Source organism: Peromyscus californicus, unplaced genomic scaffold, assembly GCF_007827085.1.
Source record: "Peromyscus californicus insignis strain IS unplaced genomic scaffold, ASM782708v3 Scaffold_7__1_contigs__length_154581171, whole genome shotgun sequence".
NCBI classification, from domain to species: domain Eukaryota; kingdom Metazoa; phylum Chordata; class Mammalia; order Rodentia; family Cricetidae; genus Peromyscus; species Peromyscus californicus.
In genome coordinates, this window is record NW_026294595.1 from 30,643,008 (window position 1) to 30,662,042 (window position 19,035).

At 42.7% G+C, this 19,035-nt stretch overlaps 1 protein-coding gene and 1 pseudogene across 1 annotated transcript in view; both read right to left on the reverse strand.

The window, feature by feature from the left end:
* Nucleotides 1–13,042, reverse strand: part of Stam2 (signal transducing adaptor molecule 2) — a 50,381-nt gene extending 37,339 nt beyond the window's left edge. Inside the window, exon 1 of the mRNA XM_052723980.1 lies at nt 12,202–13,042. Within this exon, the coding sequence (XP_052579940.1) occupies nt 12,202–12,241 (40 nt within the window). The 5' untranslated portion in view covers nt 12,242–13,042. The remainder of the gene's footprint in view (nt 1–12,201) is intronic.
* On the reverse strand, nt 9,230–10,969 carry LOC128101140 (60S ribosomal protein L26-like; annotated as a pseudogene).
* Nucleotides 13,043–19,035: the final 5,993 nt, after the last annotated feature.

A 19,035-nucleotide genomic window follows, 5' to 3' on the forward strand; every position in this document is an offset into this window, starting at 1 on the left:
GAAAGCACTCAACTGGGGGCTTCCTTACAGTTCAGAAGGTCAGTCCACCATCACCACTGCAGGAAGCAGGGTAGCATGAAGGCAGGCAGGCAGGCAGGCACTGGAACAGTAGCTGAGAGCTACACCCTGATCCATAGACAGAGGAGGGGGGTTGCTGGCATGGACTTTTGAAATACAAAGCCCATGCCCAGGGACACCCTTCTACCAACAAGCTCACACCTCCAAATCCATCTAATCCTTCTCAAATAATGCCACTTCCTGATAACTAAGCATTCAAATATGTGAGTCTATGGAGGCCATTCCTACTCAAATGCCCACACATGGTAAGACTGTCTCAAAACATCAAACTGAACAAAAAAAGAAATATTTATCAATATCTTTGGACCTGATCAAAGTAATGTTACCCATTTTTGTGTTACTATACACAATAAGTGAGATTAGATTAACTTATAAAAAATAGAAACTTATATCTGACATTCCTGGAGGCTGGGAAATCCAAGCCAAAGGTGCTAGCTTGTAGAAAACATCTTGTTGCTTCTTTGTACGGCAGAAGGTGGAAACCCAAGAAAGCAAATCTATTCCCAGACAACCTTCTAATGTCTTTGAAAATATTAATGTCTTTATCTGTGTATATGTGAGATATAGATAGGGAGGGAGGCAGTCAGGCAGAGAGGCAGACAGACAAGAGACTGGAGGTGGCATCCATGTGACAGCTTTCAGTCAATGCTGGAATCCCACTTTACTGAATAGGTCTCTCTTGTTCCTGCTGCTCTGCTGCATACCCTAGGCTGGTAGGCCCACAAGCCAGCAGCCTTTGCAGAATTTATTTTTTTATTATGTGTGTACATGATGTATACATGTAGGTGCCCAAATGACAGTGCATACATGGAGGTCAGAGGTCAACTCTGAGGAACTGCTTTTCTCCATCCACTTTTATATCAGTTCCAGGGGTCAAACTCAGGTCAATAAGCAAGCACCTTCACCTACTGAGCCATAGTGCCAGCCCACAGGCCTCTGAAATTATCCTTAAGATATATTTTTATATGTACAAGTACTTTGCCTCCATACATGTATGTGCAACCACCTGCACATCTGGTGTTCTCTTAGAGGTCAGCAGAAGGCAATGGATCCTCTGGAACTGGAACTGGAGCAGAGCAGCTGTGAGCTGCCAGCAGTAAGTTTTCTTAATAGGTGAACCATCTCTCCAACCCCAAGGCTTTTTTTTTTTTTTTTAAATAAAAACTAGCATTAATTCTTTCAGGCAGTGGAGCCTTAATGAGAGAAACACTTCCCCAAGGTCCCACCTTCCAATGTTGTTACATTGGAGATTATAAAATTAAGGGTACATTCAACTACTGCAATCTTAGAGGAAAACATAAGCTTTTTATGTGTTAATAAAATAGAATCAATAATTTTTAAGAAAAAAGAAAATGCAAATAAATGCAAATGTTTCAAAAGCAGAAACAAATCAGAAACTGAGAAGCAGATGAGAAGGCTGTGGCTGATGACTTCCACTAGAAATATGTGTCCTTTCTTTGGAAAGAGTTCACTATAATTATTTGAAATATAAGAAAAATGTATCTTTGTGATTTATGAATAAATAGTGTGTGCTTGTGTTATTATAATTATTTGGGTTATTAGTATTCAGACCATATAATCCTTTCTCTTCTTTTCTTACAAGGTAGCGGAGGATGACCTTGAACTTCTCTGCTTCTATCTCCTCACATGCTGAGTTGACAGGCAGGTGTCACTATGTTTAACCTATGCAGTATTGAGGATCAAACCCAAGGCTCTGTACATGCCGGAAAAAAAAAATCACTCCACCAATCTGAGTTCCATCTCCATCCCTAAACCACCCAATTCTTATATAGTTAAATTAGGGGCTGAGAGATAAAATACAGTGGCTAACGCACTCGCTGCTCTTCCAGAGGACCCAGGTTTGTTTCCCAGAACCCCCGTCAGTTGACTCACAACGGCACACTACAGCTCCTGGGATTCAGACGGTTCTTCTGGCCTCTGTAAGCATACACTCACCTGGAATATACATGCTGCATGCACTCACACACCCATACAATTAAAATATGTCTTTTTAAAAAACTTAAAAACAAAACTGTGCACTGTGCACACATCCAAAAATAAAAGGGTACTTATAGCCAAGTACTGAACAGCGAATGATAATAATTCAGTAATGGCTTCTTAGCATTTTGAATATGTTAAATCATTAATTCCTCAGCACAAAAGCATCTCCACTTTAGAGATGGAGAAAATGAGACGCAGAGGAACAAGTGGAATGGGTTATACAGCAGGAAAGTGTTGAAACATTTCTGTCTGGGGTGTCGCCTAGTATAAGTACTACAAGGGTAAAACTCCAGGGTTTGTTCGAGACAGGCTCTCTATGTAACCCTGGCTGTCCAGGTACTTGCTGTGTGGAAGTCCTACCTGCCTCTGCCTCCCAAATGCTAGGACTGAATGTGTGCACCACCACACCTGACTCTGAAGCACTAATACTAAACTGACTTCTGTATACATACAATTTTAGTTCAAAATTGGCAAATAAGTTCTTTCCAAGTTAATTTTCTATTTTTCTACATATAAACATCCTTAAAATGCTGTATAGGACAAAGCCTACAAACACAGACTTGAGTAAAATATCATGATTAACTCCACTAACTCCTCACATTGAAATACAGTATTCTTGACACTGGGCAGGAGATGGATCAGTGGGTAAAGTGTCACACACACACACACACACACGCACGCACGCACGCACGCACGCACGCACACACACACACACACACACGCACGGGCACGGACCTAAATTCAGATATCTAGTATCCACATAATAGGGCTGAGGCTTGCTGTCCAGGCAGCATAGACTAACCCATGAGTTCCACATTCAGTAGGAAACTCTGCCTCAAAACTCCAGGCGGAGAATGACCGAGGAGGACACCAGATTGACTTCTGGCTTCTGTTCTTGTGCTCAGGCACAGATGAGCACATGCGTAAGTGTAATGCACAATCCTCAGAGGTCTTCATTGCTCGGCTGCTTCTTCATTTTTTTTAACATGTCACCACCTTTCTTTTTTCTTTTCTTTTCTTTTCTTTTTCTTTTTAGACAAGTTCTCATTACACAACCCTGGCTGATCCGAAACTCATTATATAGATGAAGCCAGTCTTAAATTCAAGAGATCCACCTTCCTCTGTTAGCTGAGTCCTGGCTTATTAAAGGCATCCTCCACCACATCCAGTGACCACCCACATTTTTTCCCATGGGAACTAAGGAGTTTGGCAGATAGGAGAAAAAGCAAGGGAAATCAAAATCATTTTCTTGCCTTTTATTACTTTAAATCACTTACCAAAGGGACAAAAATAAAAAGGAATCCAGAGGCAGATCTCATATTCTTGAAAATACACTGACATTTGGGCGAATTCTGCCAAAGTGCCCTCTGTAATACTCTTAGGTGAGGACAGGCTCATTTATATATCCGGCACAAGAGTTTAAGGGTAACCAGGCTCTGCTGACTCCCCATGGGAGGCCTTACCTTCTTGTAGGAGGGAATGGGGGGTGGATTTTGGGGAAGGCTGGAGGGGCAGGAGGAGGGAAGAGGGGGATCTGTGATTGGTATGTAAAATGAATAAAAAAACTTCTTAATAATAATTAAAAAAAAAGAGTTTAAGGATAGCCTTAACTACACAGCAGGTTTGAGACCAGCCTGAACTACATGAGACCCTATCTCAAGAAACCAAATGAAGGAGGAAGGGGAGACAGTTCAGTTGGTAAATGAGTCCCCAGCATCCACACAAAAGCCAAGTGCATCAGTGTGCATTTGCAATCCCACTGCTGTGGTGGTAGGATGGGAGAACACCCAGGACTTGCTAGTCAGCCAGTTTAGCCTAATCTGTGTGCTCTACATACAGTGAGAGGAGATTCCATCTCAAAAAATAAGGTGTCAAGAGACAGCTGAGGTTACTTAACATTAACCTCTAGCTTCCAAACACAGGTGCAGACGTGTGTGAGCACATACATATACACAAAATAAGCAAAAATATTATTAATTACTTGGGCAGTGGTGGCACACACCTTATTCCCAGCACTTAGGACATACAGGCAGATGGATCTCTATGAGTTTAGGCCACCCTGGTTAAAGTTAAAACCCTGTCTCAAAAAAAAAAAAAAAAAAACTCCAAAAAAAAAAAAAAACCAAAAAAGAAAAAAAATTAACTTCAAGGATAAATAAAACCACAACGAGACACTACTTGAACAGCTAAAATAATAAAATCACACCAGTGGGCAATAACAAATTTCTGACATGAAACTGGTATTAATGATCTTAAATTAAGTAACTGGCCACTTTAGGAGCAAAGGACTATGCCCTGTGTTCTGTCACAATGACCTTCAATTCCTATATTAAATATGAATATTTATTCACTATTAGGCAATATATCAGAGCTAATAAAATAGTGACTTAAAAAAAAGTCAGGGCTGAAAAGAGATGAAGTCCTTGGTTCAGGTCCCCAGTGCCCACATAAAATGCAGGATGTGGCCACATGTGCACCTGTAGTGTTGGGGGTAGATGGACAGGAGGATCACTGGGACTTGCTGGCCATCAGCCAGTCCAGGGCAGACCATCTCAAGGGAATAAGCAACAGAGCAGAACACCTGACGCCTCTATCTGAACATGGTGCATACACTTGGACATACACATGCATGTATCAAATAGTCATGAGTGGGGTCGTCATCGTCATCATCATCATCGTCGTCCCCCCTTCCACTTCAAGTCCTCAAATGTTACTAGTATTTCTAATACTCTGGATTATAAGAGTTACACTTAATCACGACACATGAAGGTTTTCTTCCCCCTCCCCTTGGTTTTTTGAGACAGGGTTTCTCTGTGTAATAGCTCTGGCTGTCCTAGAACTCAGTTTATAGACCAGGCTGGCCTTGAACTCAGAGATCCATCTGCCTCTGTGTCCCAAGTGCTGGGATTAAAGGCAGGCGCCAGCACCATCCGCCTATATAAAGGTTTTCTATAAAAGAAGCTTCTCCACAATAGAATAAAATATCCCTTTTAACGAGAATCAAGTAAACTTCTGAGTCGTTACAAATTCTATGTGCAAATGAAAATTACTAAGTGAGTGCTTCATACAGCTGACTGACTAAGAGAGCACACGAGTTCTCACGATGGGGTTATGGCCAGAGGGAGAAGGTAAGGCCTGGAAGAGAAAACAAGCTTGAAGGAAATAATGGCAATGAGAAAGGTCTCACTTAAAAATTTTCACATTTATTTATACTTATTGGGGAGTTGGGGCAAATGTATGCCACAGTAGGTTTGTGGTTGTCAGAAGACAATTTGAGGGAGTTAGCTCTCTCCTTTTACCAGGTGAGTTCAGGGATGCAGCTCAGGTCGGCAGGCTTGGTGGCAAACACCTTTACCAGTGGAGCCGCCTCACTGTTGCTACAGTGTCCTTTCTCAATATGATTTCTGGAGGGGACACGTGGTGACACTTTATTTGTGCTGAAATGTGGTGATATTTTATTTGTGCTTTAATAAATAAAGCTTGCCTGGATCAGAAGGAATAGCAAGCCATTTTAAGTAAACAAAGAAGTCAGGCAGAGGTAGCATATACCCGTAATCCTATCACTTAGCAGGCAGGATATGGCTGGGCTAAGAGAGCCAATGAGAGAACAGAACAGAAAAGGCATATAAGCCTGGGTAGACAGGAAGTAACTCGCATTTGGAAGCTGCAGAGTTGGTGAGGTAAGGTTGGCTGGTGGCTTTCCCTATTTCCCTGATCTCTAAGGCTTTCACCCCTATATTTGGCTTCATGTTTTTTATTTAATAAGACCATTTAGAAATTCATCTACAGAAACATCATCTTGCTGTACTGTGGCCTGGGCTAGCTCTCAACTCCTGGGTTAAACAGTCTTCCTGCGGTAACTTCCTGAGTACTGTAACTATAGTATGTGTCACAGCATACATTCACTAACTCATTTAAACATTATACTGGAAGCTGGAGTGGCACCCATCTGAAATCCCAGAAGCCAGGAGGGTAAGCCAGGAGAATTCAGAGTCTCAAGTCAGCCTAGGTTACATTGCAGGACCCAGTCTCAAAATCAATGAAATCATATAAAATATCCCAGGCACAGTGGTACACGCCTATAATCTCAGCTACTCGGGAGGTTTAAGCAAGAAGGAAATGAGTCTGAGGTCAGTCTGAGCAATATGGTAAGCCCCTGCCTCAAAACACACCATGCTGCTGTTTCCCCCTCCCCAGAATGCTGGGCATTTTGGCACTGACCTGAAGTCCCTGCACCCAGAAAGAAAATCCAGAAAGAAAGATCACTGGGCCCTGGAATTCAAAGCTAGCCTAGGCTAAAACATAGTGAGACGACATGTCAAAAACTGACACTAAATTAAGGAGACAGTGCAGCAGAACTTCAAAATCCTTTATCAGCATTGCTTCTTCCTTCAAGCCCTTTGATGCTGTTTGACAGTGCTGTGCATCAAACACAGGACGTGACTATCTACCAGGTCATGACTCCAGGCCCACGCCTTCTTAAGTGTCACAACCAGTAAACAGCCTCTGAGCTGCAACAACTGCCAGTCCCAACTAGAACTACATTACAAGACACCCCATTTTCAACATCCTTTAACTGCAAATCAAATGAAGCCAACAGTGCTAGCTGAAAGGTCTCCACACTAAAGAACTGTTTCCATGGGATGGTATAGGGAAACAGGTGCTTGTCCTTCAAGCACTGGCAGTTACAAACCCATTAAGAAAATGTTAAGGGCAGTTTACAAGATGAGAATTATTTACAATGCCTGGAGGAGCCAAAGATGCCATTGGCCTTGTGAAACTCAATCTTAAAACAGAAAGAATGAATAGGGTGGTATCGCACACTTGTAATCCCAGCACTTGGGAAGGAGCAAGAGACAGGAAGGTTGCAAATTCAAGGCTACTCCAGTTCCAGGCTAACCTGGGATGCACAACAAAACAAGATCCTGCCGGGTTGTGGTGGCGCACGCCTTTAATCCCAGCACTCAGGAGGCAGAGCCAGGCGGATCTCTGGGAGTTCGAGGCCAGCCTGGTCTCCAAAGTGAGTTCCAGGAAAGACACAAAGCTACACAGAGAAACCCTGTCTCGAAAAAAAACAAAAAACAACAACAACAAAAAAAAGATCCTATCTCCAAACAACAAAGTACGGGGGCTGGAGAGATGGCTCAGTGTTTAAGAGCATGTGTTATTCTTGCAGAGGAACCAAGTTCAGTTCCCAGCACCCACATGGTGGTTCCCAACCATCCATAACTCCAGTTTCAGGGGATCCAATGCGCTCTTCTGATCTTCACAGGCACCAGGCAAGCAAGCAGTACATATACATACATGCAAGCAAAACACCCATACACGTAAATAAATCTAGAACAATTAAAACTAACAAAACAAATTAAAGAAAGGCTAAGGGGAAAGAATGTATAGGCAATACCAAATGTCTCTGGTTTCTAGAACAATGCTTGTTTTAGCAAAAGGGTTTGACAATGTTGGTTAATACTTGTGATAATTTTAGGAAAGGAACTGTAAGTCAAACTACATTCAAAGTCTTTGTTACTTGGGGCTGGAAAGATGCTCAGAAGTTAAGAGTGTACACTACTAGGCTGGGTAATGGTGGCGCACACCTTTACTTCCAGCACTCAGGAGGCAGAGGCAGGTGGATCTCCTTAAGTTCAAGGCCAGCCTGGTCTACATAGTGAGCTCCAGGACAGCCAGAGCTACATAGTGAGACCCTGTCTCAAAACAAACAAACAAACAACTATATAAATAAAAAATAGTTTACACAAAGAAACCCTGTCTTGAAAAGCCAAAAAGAAAAAGAAAAAGAAAACACACAAAAATGTATGAAGTGTACTTCTATAGGTAATATACACATTTACAACTAATTTAAAAAAAATAGAACTTTTGTTTTGGAGTGTTTAACTGAAGAGAGATGAGTGGAAAAGACAGCTGCTAAGAATACATTCAACGGCATCTTTAATGTCCTCTTCTTAGAAAGATCAAGCATGTCATAGTATTAGGAACTGACAGAGTTGGCTGGCTGGCAGGGATGGGCGTTCATGCTGTTTTATACATTATGCTCAAAATAGTTCACATTTTAAAGAAAACTTCAAAGATACTAATTAAACTTTCAAACAATCTGAAAGTACTAGCATTTCTGGAACCATGCAAGCAAAATAAGGTATAGGGAAAAAAATATATTAAAAAAAAGCTATGTTTGTCCATAACCAATTTTTTTAATTACAAAAATTATATTAGCCATATATGTTCAAGGACTGAAATAAGTAAACATTATAAATTTGACTGTATAAAATCCATTTGTATTACTGGAATGCTTCTAGTTTTACATTGAGGGTTCTTACAAATTTCTGCTGGAGTAAAACTGCCTAATAGAAAGCCCTAAGTCACTTTTTGTCAAGGTCTTTTAACAACAAAAACAAAATGCAGGAAATTCACACATCAACCTGCCTTCTCAGAAGACATTTTTTCTAGACTAAATTAAAACTCAGCTTTGTGGAGCACAAATATTTCTTTACGAATGGATGGAGATGGCATATGAAAAGACAAATACTTATAGTCAGGCATGAAAATATATACCTGAATACCCAGAACTCAGAAAGCTAACGTAGGATCTCAAATTCAAGGCCAGCCTAGGCTACATGAGAGTTCCAAGAGAGACCAAGACATATATTATGACCCCATCTCAAGAATAAAATAAAATAAGAGCCAGAGAGATGGCTCAGCAGATAAACAGTTGTCTCACCATCCTGCTGACTAGGGTTCAAACCCTGTACACCATGTATAAAGCCAGATGCAGTGGTACACAGCCCAGCACTCCTGTGGAATATTGTACCAGGAACTTGGAAGCTCAATGGCCAGCTAGAACACAGCAAGGCAGGAACAATGGACCCTGATTCAACAAGTATCTTCTGCCACATGTTCCCCATGGCACATGCACACCCAAACACACAATAATATGCAAATTTTTAAATAGCACAAACACTTAGCAATAAATGATAAATAGCCCAGAGCACAGACTATCAAACAAAAAGTGCTTGACTTGAGCAAAGAGGAAAAGTACACCAACAGGCACTGAGGTAGGGCATAACACAGCCAAGCAACGACTTCGCACCCAAGCTAACAGCTGGCTACTGAATACAAGCAAAGAGCACACACTCGCCCTCTTTATTTAAGCAGCCTTTAAAGTAAGCTGGGTATGAAATTCCTCTACTCCTGCATCTTCTCAGTATTTTCTTCCCTGTATTACCCTTTTCCTTTCCTACTTGGCTAAACTTGGCTTTCTGTTCCAGGATTTTCATTTTTATTTTACTTTTTTGCAGTCTTTGTCCAGCTTTAGCCTGGTGGTGACCACCTTGCTGGGGTGAATGCCCACACGGACAACTGTGCCATTAGCCTTTTCTCCCTGCACTATTCAGTGGAGACGGCATATGTCTTCCTGGACTCCTGGAGTCACTCTGCCCATCTGCTGACCTTCGTACTGTCCTCGCACAACTTGAACTTCATCATCCCTTCGACTGTGCACAGATCGACCATTATACTTCTGTCTCAGCTCTTCAGAAAGAGGAGGAACATGACCTTCCTCCGAATGTGAGAGGGTGAACCAAAATGTCTTTTACAGTTCTTCCTTGGGTCTGAGGTCACAACTTCATTTTGGCAGCTGCCTCTCCGGTAACTGCTACAAGAGGGAAGAGGTCTCCATGCCAACATCTTTTCCCTTTAACACTAGCCACTCTATCTTCCCACCAAGTCATCATCTTTACTTTCTCGTAGGAAACTCTCCAGGATGTGCCCTACTGTACATAGAGTAGGAGGTGCATGCTTCCTACTGAAGAAATGCTGTCAGGAAGATGAGGGAGGAAAGGACAATGGTGACCTTTACCCCGGAACTGCCTACCTGACACTGTTGCTTCTCTTGCCTTCACAGATGATTACTTTCAGGCAGAAGGGAGGATATGTGGCATCTTATGTATTCCTCATATTTGTCACACTGCATTAATCACATCATAGTACAACTATCTACTTGAGCATGTATCCTTCCTTCTACTCCAGTGGCTTGTGAGCAAGAACTCAGTATATTTATTAATTTTTGTCTCTGTAGAACGTAACATAATGCCTGATACACAGTAATTATCCCATGGATTTTTGGTGAATAAAGAGTGAACACAGGTAACACAGAGTGGGGGGGGGGAGAAGAGGAGGAGGAGGAGGAGAGGAAATAAAAATAATGCTGAAAAAAAGGCAGTGCTGGTACATGCCTTTAATCCCAGCACTTGAAAGACAGAGGCAGACAGATCTCTGTGAGTTCGAGGCCAGTCTGGTCTACAGAGTGAGTTCCAGGACAGCCAGGGCTACACACACAGAAAGCGTATTTGAAAAAAAAAAAAAAAAGACAAGACACTGTAGAGGAACATTGCTGTAATGCTCAAGTCATATAAAAACTTGCTTTGTAGTATTTAACATTTCTGCATTAAGAGTCCTTAAGGTCTGATATAAGTTTCAGACCAATTTGAGCTCCTCAGCATTTCATGCCATGTTTTTCTAGTTGCATTCATCTGTCTAGGTGGGCCTCCACCAAACACACTCTTTCACCCTTAACTTGACATTTTGGAAACTGAGTTCAGTCATGTGAGAACTAATGAATAAACACTTTAAGTTCTTCTTGCCATAGCCCATGAAAAATAATCTACTCAGGTTTTTTTTTTTGGTTGTTTCTGTCTGAAGATCAGAGCCTAAGAAAACTATACTAAGCTGTGATACAAGGATTTCAGAAACCACTCAGGGAAAAGTTTAGAAAAATAAACTGGGCAGAGCAACTCAGGACTACTGTTACCAGAAAAATCTTCAATTTGGAAACAACAGGCTTCCAGGAAATACTTCCTTGAAGAAAGAGTGCACAGGTTTTATATTTTAAATACTCTGTCTTGGGCTTGAGAGAGGGCTCAGTTAAAGGCACCCCCTGCTCTTCCCACCACCCACGCGGTGGCTCACAACCCTCTGCAACACCAGCTCCAGGTGATCTGACAGGGTCTTCTGGCCTTCTTAGGCACAGCACACACGTAAGGGACATAACATGCAGACAAACACCCATACACATAAATAACAAAAGAAAAAACAAAATAACCATTTCTACTTTGCATTTTCTGGTTCATTTCATTAGAGCAAAATGAAAGCTTTTACAGTAACAGTAAGAAGTACAGGTCGGTCTCAAGCAGGGTGGAGGCCCAGACTCGGATCCCAGAATTTTAGGTGCTAAGACAGAGGTTTTGGAAATTTGAAGCCAGCATGGACTATATACAGACCCCACTGTGTCAAAACTAAATTAATTCAATAAAAATTAAAAAGTGCAATGCCTCACATAGGTAATGTAACAAAAGAACAATTATTCCAAAACAGCGACTAAGCTTCAACATGCTTCCTATCTAATTAGACTCTCATATACTTGAATATGACTTAGAGAGTTATAAAGCAAAATGAGGCACTTTCTAGACTTCTCTTAACTAAGAAATCCTAACTGAACTGGTGGCTCACTGCTAAAATATGTAGCATTGTGTTTGACTCAAAATTTCTAAATCCTAAAACGTCGTCTGTTTTAACGTCTTAACCACTGTTTCAAGAATGTTGCCAGACAGTTTGCTTTTACTGTTAATATTATGCTTAAGTTGTACCCCATCCATCTTTTTCTTTCTGAAAGACCTATGTTACCAGACTAACGTTTGACTCCAACAAATACCGGTTGTTCTGGGCTATTTTAGAGATTCTGGGAGTTTTCCTTTTCATTCTCCGAGACTGGATCTCGAAGCAATTTCAAAACAGTCACTACAAGCAGCAGGGTGGCCAGCACAGCACCTTCTTCCAAGGGGAAGGGTGTTACCCAGCTCTGGAAAAAGCAGGAAGTTTGTATCAGCAACTTAAGCCTCCAGCGAACTGGCTTTTCCCCACTCCTGCTCTGGGGAACAGCCCTGCTAGGTACCCCAATCACCCACAGGTAGGAGGTGGCTTGGCCGGCGACGCGCCGAGGCTGTCCCCCGCCGTCGAGGGCGGCGCCGCCCCTTCGCTCTCCGCCTGGCTTCCCAGGCACCAGGGCCGCCGCCCACTTTCCCTTGCACGGCGGGGGCCGGGCACCGCACTCACCCACGTCTTGCTCGAACGGGTTGGCAGTGAACAGAGGCATCGCGCCGGCATCCGAGGCTGAGTGGCGACGGTCTGGCGGGGCTCCGAATGCTCCCGCTGGGCGACCGGCGGCGGCTTCCTAGACGGCTGGCCAGGCAGGCCGTGCCCTCACTTCCGCCTCCGCGCCTGCCCCGCGCGCGCCGGTGCGCCCCGCTCCTGGCCGTCCTCCGCTCCGGCCCCGCCGGCGGCGCCGCACGACGCATGGCCGAGCACTAGCACCCTGCAGTGTCCTCACCGCCGTCCCGAGGACGTGGCAGCCCCTGGCCCGACGTCTGCTCAGGCCCGGCGGCAGCCACGGTCACCTTTCCACAGCGAGGACCCGGGCGAGCCACGGGGGCGGGGGGGAGCTCCGAGGCCGGAAGTTGTCGCCGCTGGAGATGCCCGTGGCCGGCGAGCTTGCTGCGTCCCGGAGGCCAGGCCCGGTGCGCGGCCCCGGGATGTGGTTCCCTTGGCCTCAGGGTATGACAGAGGCTCCTCTCTCACCCGAGTACTTCCTGAGTACCAGGTCAGGTCTTGGCGACTGGGACCCCCCTCCCGCCCCCGCGCGCGTGCTCCGCGTCTCGGTTGCTATGGAAACGGAACCGCTGGCCTATGGGAGGCGTTAAGAATCTGTCGATTGACTCCTGGGTTGCTGATGTTTGTTGGATCCTTCAGTTAACCACGCCGAAATAGTCACTCGGGAAAGCGATCGCCGAGACTCTTTGCTTCTCATCTCTCCTGCACAAAAAAACAAAGTTCGGACCACGGAATACAAAGACGAGTGAAGGAGCTGGAGAAACGGCGCATCAATTTAAGAGCTCTTGCTGGCAAAGTTCGGTTCTAGTATCCACGGGCGGGGGTGGGGGGAATGGGTAAAGCAGCCAGTAACTCTAAGTTCCGGGGAACCTGACGCCCTCTTCTGGCCTTGATTGGCATCTACACTCACGAGCACATACCCACACTCAGGAACATAATTAAAAATTTTTTTTTTTTTTTTTTTTTTTTTTTTGGTTTTTCGAGACAGGGTTTCTCTGTGTAGCTTTGCGCCTTTCCTGGAACTCGCTTTGGAGACCAGGCTGGCCTCGAACTCACAGAGATCCGCCTGGCTCTGCCTCCCGAGTGCTGGGATTAAAGGCGTGCGCCACCACCGCCCGGCTTTAATTAAAAATTCTTATGTCGGGAGTTGTGGCGCATGCCATTAATCCCAGCACTGGGGGGGGAGGGGGTCGGGGGGCAAGAGGCAAGTGGATCTGAGTAATATTCAAAGATGAGAGGAAATACACTCTTGCTTTTGACTTGCTTTTTGACATTTATAGCGCAAAAAAACATAATGATTTGGTTGTTATTAAGAGTCATAAACTCGGATTCCCACAGGATCCAGCTAGGCATTTAAATGAATGTAATTGTGTAAACACTCTTGCTGCAACACATGCCCTGTACTTCTCCACCCTGCTTCATAGTTTGTTCATATCATTTATCATTTATCACTCTCTAAGGTATCTCTGTTTTCATTAGAATATAAATTCCACGAATTTTGTTCACTACTATGAACCCAGGATCTAAAAAACAGTATCTGGCAAGTAGGTGATCAATAAATACTTCTAGAATGTAGCCCTGGCTTTTGAATTGAAAAACACACATCTAAAGCTGGCACCTTGAGCCAATGAAATGTCTCAGCGGTAATAGCCCTCCCAGCCCAAGCCAGAAGAGTTGAGGTTCAATCCCCAGAAGCCACCCTAGAAGAACAGAACCAACTCCCAAAAAGTGTCCTCTGACTTCACCCTTACGCAGTAGCTTGAGCACACACACTGACTCACACACATCATAAACACACAAAGTCTTTTTTTTTTTTAATTTAAAAGTTTTTAGGACTGGGTGTGGTGGAACAGACAGGTGGATATTTATCAAGTTCCAGGCCAGACAGAGCTGCACAGTGAGACCCTGTCTCAAGTAAACTAATTAAAATAAATGTTTTTAAACTAAAGCTGGCAGCTTCTAGTAAATTTCAGCCATTTGTTGAAGTGTGAGCCCTTCTAGGGCTCCCAATTTTTCAATGATTTTTAAATTTTGAGAATTATTTCAACATTTAATTAATTATGTATGGATTCTTGTTTCAGTTTTGAGACAAGATCTTCTGTAGCCCAGACTGACCTGTGTAGTGGAGGATTACCTTTTGTATCTACATTTTAATCAAGCAGAAAATTATTTTCCAACCTCTAGTGTTAGATGATAGGAGAATCCTCCCACATGAAGTAATTTGGAGTGGTAAACACATTATCTGCTATAAAGTTAGGTGCACAGGCAGATCTCTGTGAGTTTGATGTCAGCCTGATCTACAGAGTGAGTTCCAGGACAGCCATACACAGAGAAACCTTGTCTCAAAGGAAAAAAAAAAAAAGGAAACATTTGCAGGTTAATGGACTAGTTTTTAAAAGGCATCTTCACGTAGGGCACTCAGGATATATTTGGACACTTTCTAGTGTTAAGGCTCAGTATTAGAAAGGAAAACAAGCCATCTAGAAATGAGGCAGAACCTGTTAATAAGTTAGATTCTAGTGTATAAGACACTTAGTATTCATTTAGGAATATTCAGGTAACGGGGTATTTTGGAATATAATCTGATGTCAGTTTGCATATGAGTAAGGAATCCCAGACAATTTAGGATGCTACCAAAGCATTCAAACACCATCTAAGGTAACTTGGAAGTGCTTGTATTAAGAGCAAAGGGCTGAGGGTTGGCCTTTAGAAATATTGCCATTTTGGAGCTCTCTGTTCCAGCTGTTTATTGGTGAGCATACTCAAGTATCTGTATTTACCTGATGGCATATGTACTTAGTTAGTGAGCTCCTCTAATAACACTTTCAGTAGTGACCAGCAGCAAACCCTATGTTAGCAACAGCAGGATACACAGGATTTTTTGTTCCGTTTGTTTGGGTTTTGGTTTTTTTGGTTTTTTTTTTTTGGTTTTTCGAGACAGAGTTTCTCTGTGTAGATTCTCCTGGATCTCTCTCTCTCTCTGTAGACCAGGCTGGCCTCGAACTCACAGAGATCTGCCTGGCTTTGCCTCCTGAGTGCTGGGATTAAAGGCGTGCACCACCACCACCACCACCACCACCACCACCACCACCACCACCGCCTGGCTTTGTTTTGTTTTTTTAACTTCATCTATAGACGGTATTACTCATTTAAGACATGCCTGAGGTAACCTACAAATTCTGGTGTGCAAAGTAATTTGACTTCTTCATTTTTCTTAATGCAATCTCTCGAGTACTTATCTCCCTGGTGACAGGAAATATGATCAATTTCAAATGAATCCAGTTTCTATGTTTTTCTTGATTACTTGGGTTTATGATCAACAAATCTATGATATCTGTACCTCAGGCCACTTACTCATACATGTACCAAGATCCATCTTCAGATATGTTCTGATTCTGCCAGCACATGCTTTTCAGGTTACCCTTATTACACACAACAGGGACAGTGTTCCCCCAGGCACGCTATGACAAAAGTTGAGTTCTTGGTGAAGAAACACTAAAAGCAGTGTGCTAGGTCATGAAAGAGGAAGAAGCATATTGGGAGACATCTTTCTCAGGTGCAATTTCTGCATGGTCTTCAGGCAAAGGAGGCCGTAGTCTTCTAGATAAAGGAAGTAGGTCACTTGTGCTCACAGCATCAAGGGAAATCAGTCTGTCAGCTCGAAGTCCTAAATAAGGATGTCCATCCCCACAGCCCCTTCTGGTTTCTACAGTCTCATTCCTTCCCCATCAGAAACTGAACTACATGGATTTCATATTACTTAAACACCCACATGTGACCAGTGGCTGGTATAGTGGATCACTGTGGGAAATGGATGCAGAAGAAATGAAAGTCTTTCCTTCTGTATAGTTTGTGTTTTATCTTATATTTCACTTTCCAAAAACCCATGTTTGCTTGCTTTCCATGTCTGTCTTTGATGTCTCCATTTTTCACATTTGGAAATGTAAGAATTCATTCACCACCTCATCTTTCCTAGAATTCCTCAACTGGTCCCAACCTATATATCATCCTTTTATCTGAACTATTTTTTTTTTTGCACTAACAGTCAATATTGAACCACCTAGTGTTAAATATTTTCTAAAAGTTGTCTTGTGTGTATGTTGTAACTTCCAGGAGCAGAACGTCAGGAACAGTGAGCTTTGTAAGTTCCATGTCCCTTCTTCCAAAAGAAATTAACCCAGTGCCTAGAATGCTGTATACACTGCATCTGTGTACCCCCAAAATTCATACACTGAAATTTAATCCCCAAGTGGGGTCTAGCCTTTGGGAGGTAGTTAGATTTCTTAGTTTCTTTTCTATTGCCATGATAAGACACCAAGAACAAAGCAACTTATAAAAGAAAGCATTTAATTTGGAGCTCACAGTCCAAAAGAGTAGTAGATTCCGTAACTATCATGGTAGGGAGCATGGCTACACACACAGCCATGGCACCAGCGCAGTAGCTAAGAGTTTACATCTGATCCTCAGGCAGGAGGCAGATGGCTGACTGGGAGTGGCATGGCCTTTTGAAATCTTAAAGCCCACGCCCAGTGACAAACCTAATCCTTCCAAACAGTTCCACCAACTGGGGACCAAACATTATAAGAAGAGGCTGGACTGAATGACTTAACTCCCTTCCTTCATCCCTTCTTCCTTCTCTTTCTTCTTTCTTTGGAGGATATATCAAAAGCTTGCCACTTTGTTCCTGGAGGATAGTCCTTATCAGAACCTGATTATGCTGCCACCCTGATCTAGGACTTCCAGCCTCCAGAACTGTTAGAAATGTCTGTTGTTGTTTTAGGTGGCCCAGCCTTTGCTACTTAGCACATCCTGGACAGACACAGAATCATTGCACAAGCCCGGTTTGATGCAGACTGCTTCCTCCTAACTTCCAGTCCCATCATTGTTCACCTGAAATGAGATGAGAGGAAGCAAACAGTATAGAGATAGATACTTAGCACCTCCTACCACCACCCCTGTATTTGCCTTATGTTATCTTTATGATTGCTGCACAGTGAATAAAAGCATCTTAAGAGCATTTATGTTGTTGACTGTTTGGTAAACACTGTGTGTCTACTGTATGCAAAATACTAATGGTGGGGACCAAGAGTTGATGGGGCATGAAAATAAATGATGGCATGACCGCTTTCGGTGAGTTCTGTTCAAGACAAGGAGAGAATGATTTATGTAACTACTAGAAGAGAATACATAAGAAAAAATGTGGGGAATGCCCATGTATAGCCTCAGTATAGACCAATGATATTTTGGTATAGACCCTTTTAAGGCTGGGCACCATGAAGAATGCCTGTAATCCCAGCACTCAGAAGGTTGAAGCAGAATAATTGCAGATTTGAAGTCCTGGGCTACATTGTGGGCCCCTGTCTAACAAGCACAAAAGTAAATAAGTGATGTATGGGTGGTGTAGGAGAAAATAGTCACTTTGGTAAAATATAGGCTAGGCAAGTAAGGTAAAGAATGAACAGAAATGATTTTTTAAAAAGTGATTGGGGTGAGGTTTTGTTGTTTTGGTTTGGGTTTGTGTGTGTGTGTGTGGTTTAGGTTTTTTTGTTGTTTTGTTTTTTGGTTTTTGGTTTTTTGGCTTTTTGGTTTTTCAAGACAGGGTTTCTCTGTGAAACAGCCCTAGCTGTCCTAGAACTCACTTTGTAGACTAGTCTGGCCTCCAAACTCACAGAGATCCACCTGCCTCTGCCTCCCAAATGCTGGGATTAAAGACGAGTACCACCACACCCTGCTAAAAAGTAGTTGCTAAAGGAGCCGGGGAAATTTAAATTCAGTAAATTGTATGTGTGCATATGTTCTTCTATGCTTTTTTTAATCTTTATGAGTCAGGGTCTCTCTGTGTAGCACTGGCCTGGAACTCTCTCTGTACACCAGGCTGACCTCAAACTCAGAGATCAGAGATCTGTGCTGGGATTAAAGGCGTACACTACCACCACCCAGCTCATCTACACTTTAAAGGGATGTGCTGTTAAAGTCCTAAAGATTTCATGTCACTGGACTCCTAGAAGAGCTGGTTGATTTACTTGAGTAATTTTTTTTCTGCCAGTCAAATTCAAGAGGGATATAATGTGTAGATGGACTAGCTTGATTTATGCTTCATAGTTTATTTAAAACTGGTGTTGTTCCTTGTCATACTACAATATGCACAGTGGGTGGCGACATTATTTCACCCCAGAATCAGCTTCCCTAGAAAACAAGCACACTTTGAAACAAATTTCAGGGTAGACCTAATTTGGCCAAAACTAAAAACATCACTTTCTCTATCTTCTTTATGAAGCCATGTGAATAATACACTATTGCAATATGCCGACCTGTAACAAATTTCGATCATTTATAGTGAGCATCAAATATAGTTTCTGATAAGTCACTTTGCTAGTGAATGTCAGTGAACTGGGCTGATCTATTAAAAGATATTCACCTAATCATCTTCACCCCAACTTTTTAGTTTTAATGTAAAAAATATTTACTTAGACTTAATTTTGTTTGTGAAAGTTAGCAATTGTGGAATAAAAACCTATTATGATAAGAACCGCATGAAAATGACGCTGGAGAGAGACCTCATTGGTTAAGAGCGTGTGCTTCCACAGCACCTGAGTTTGGTTCCCAGTACCCATGTAATTCTAGTTTCAAGAGATCTGACACCCTCTTCTGGACTCCAAGTACCAAGCACACACAGCGTATTTGGTGCTTTGTCTAGGGAAATACTGTCTCCATTTTGGAATAAGTAAACAATAATAATAATAATAATAATAACAATGAATAAAGAAGGAAGACTCAGAG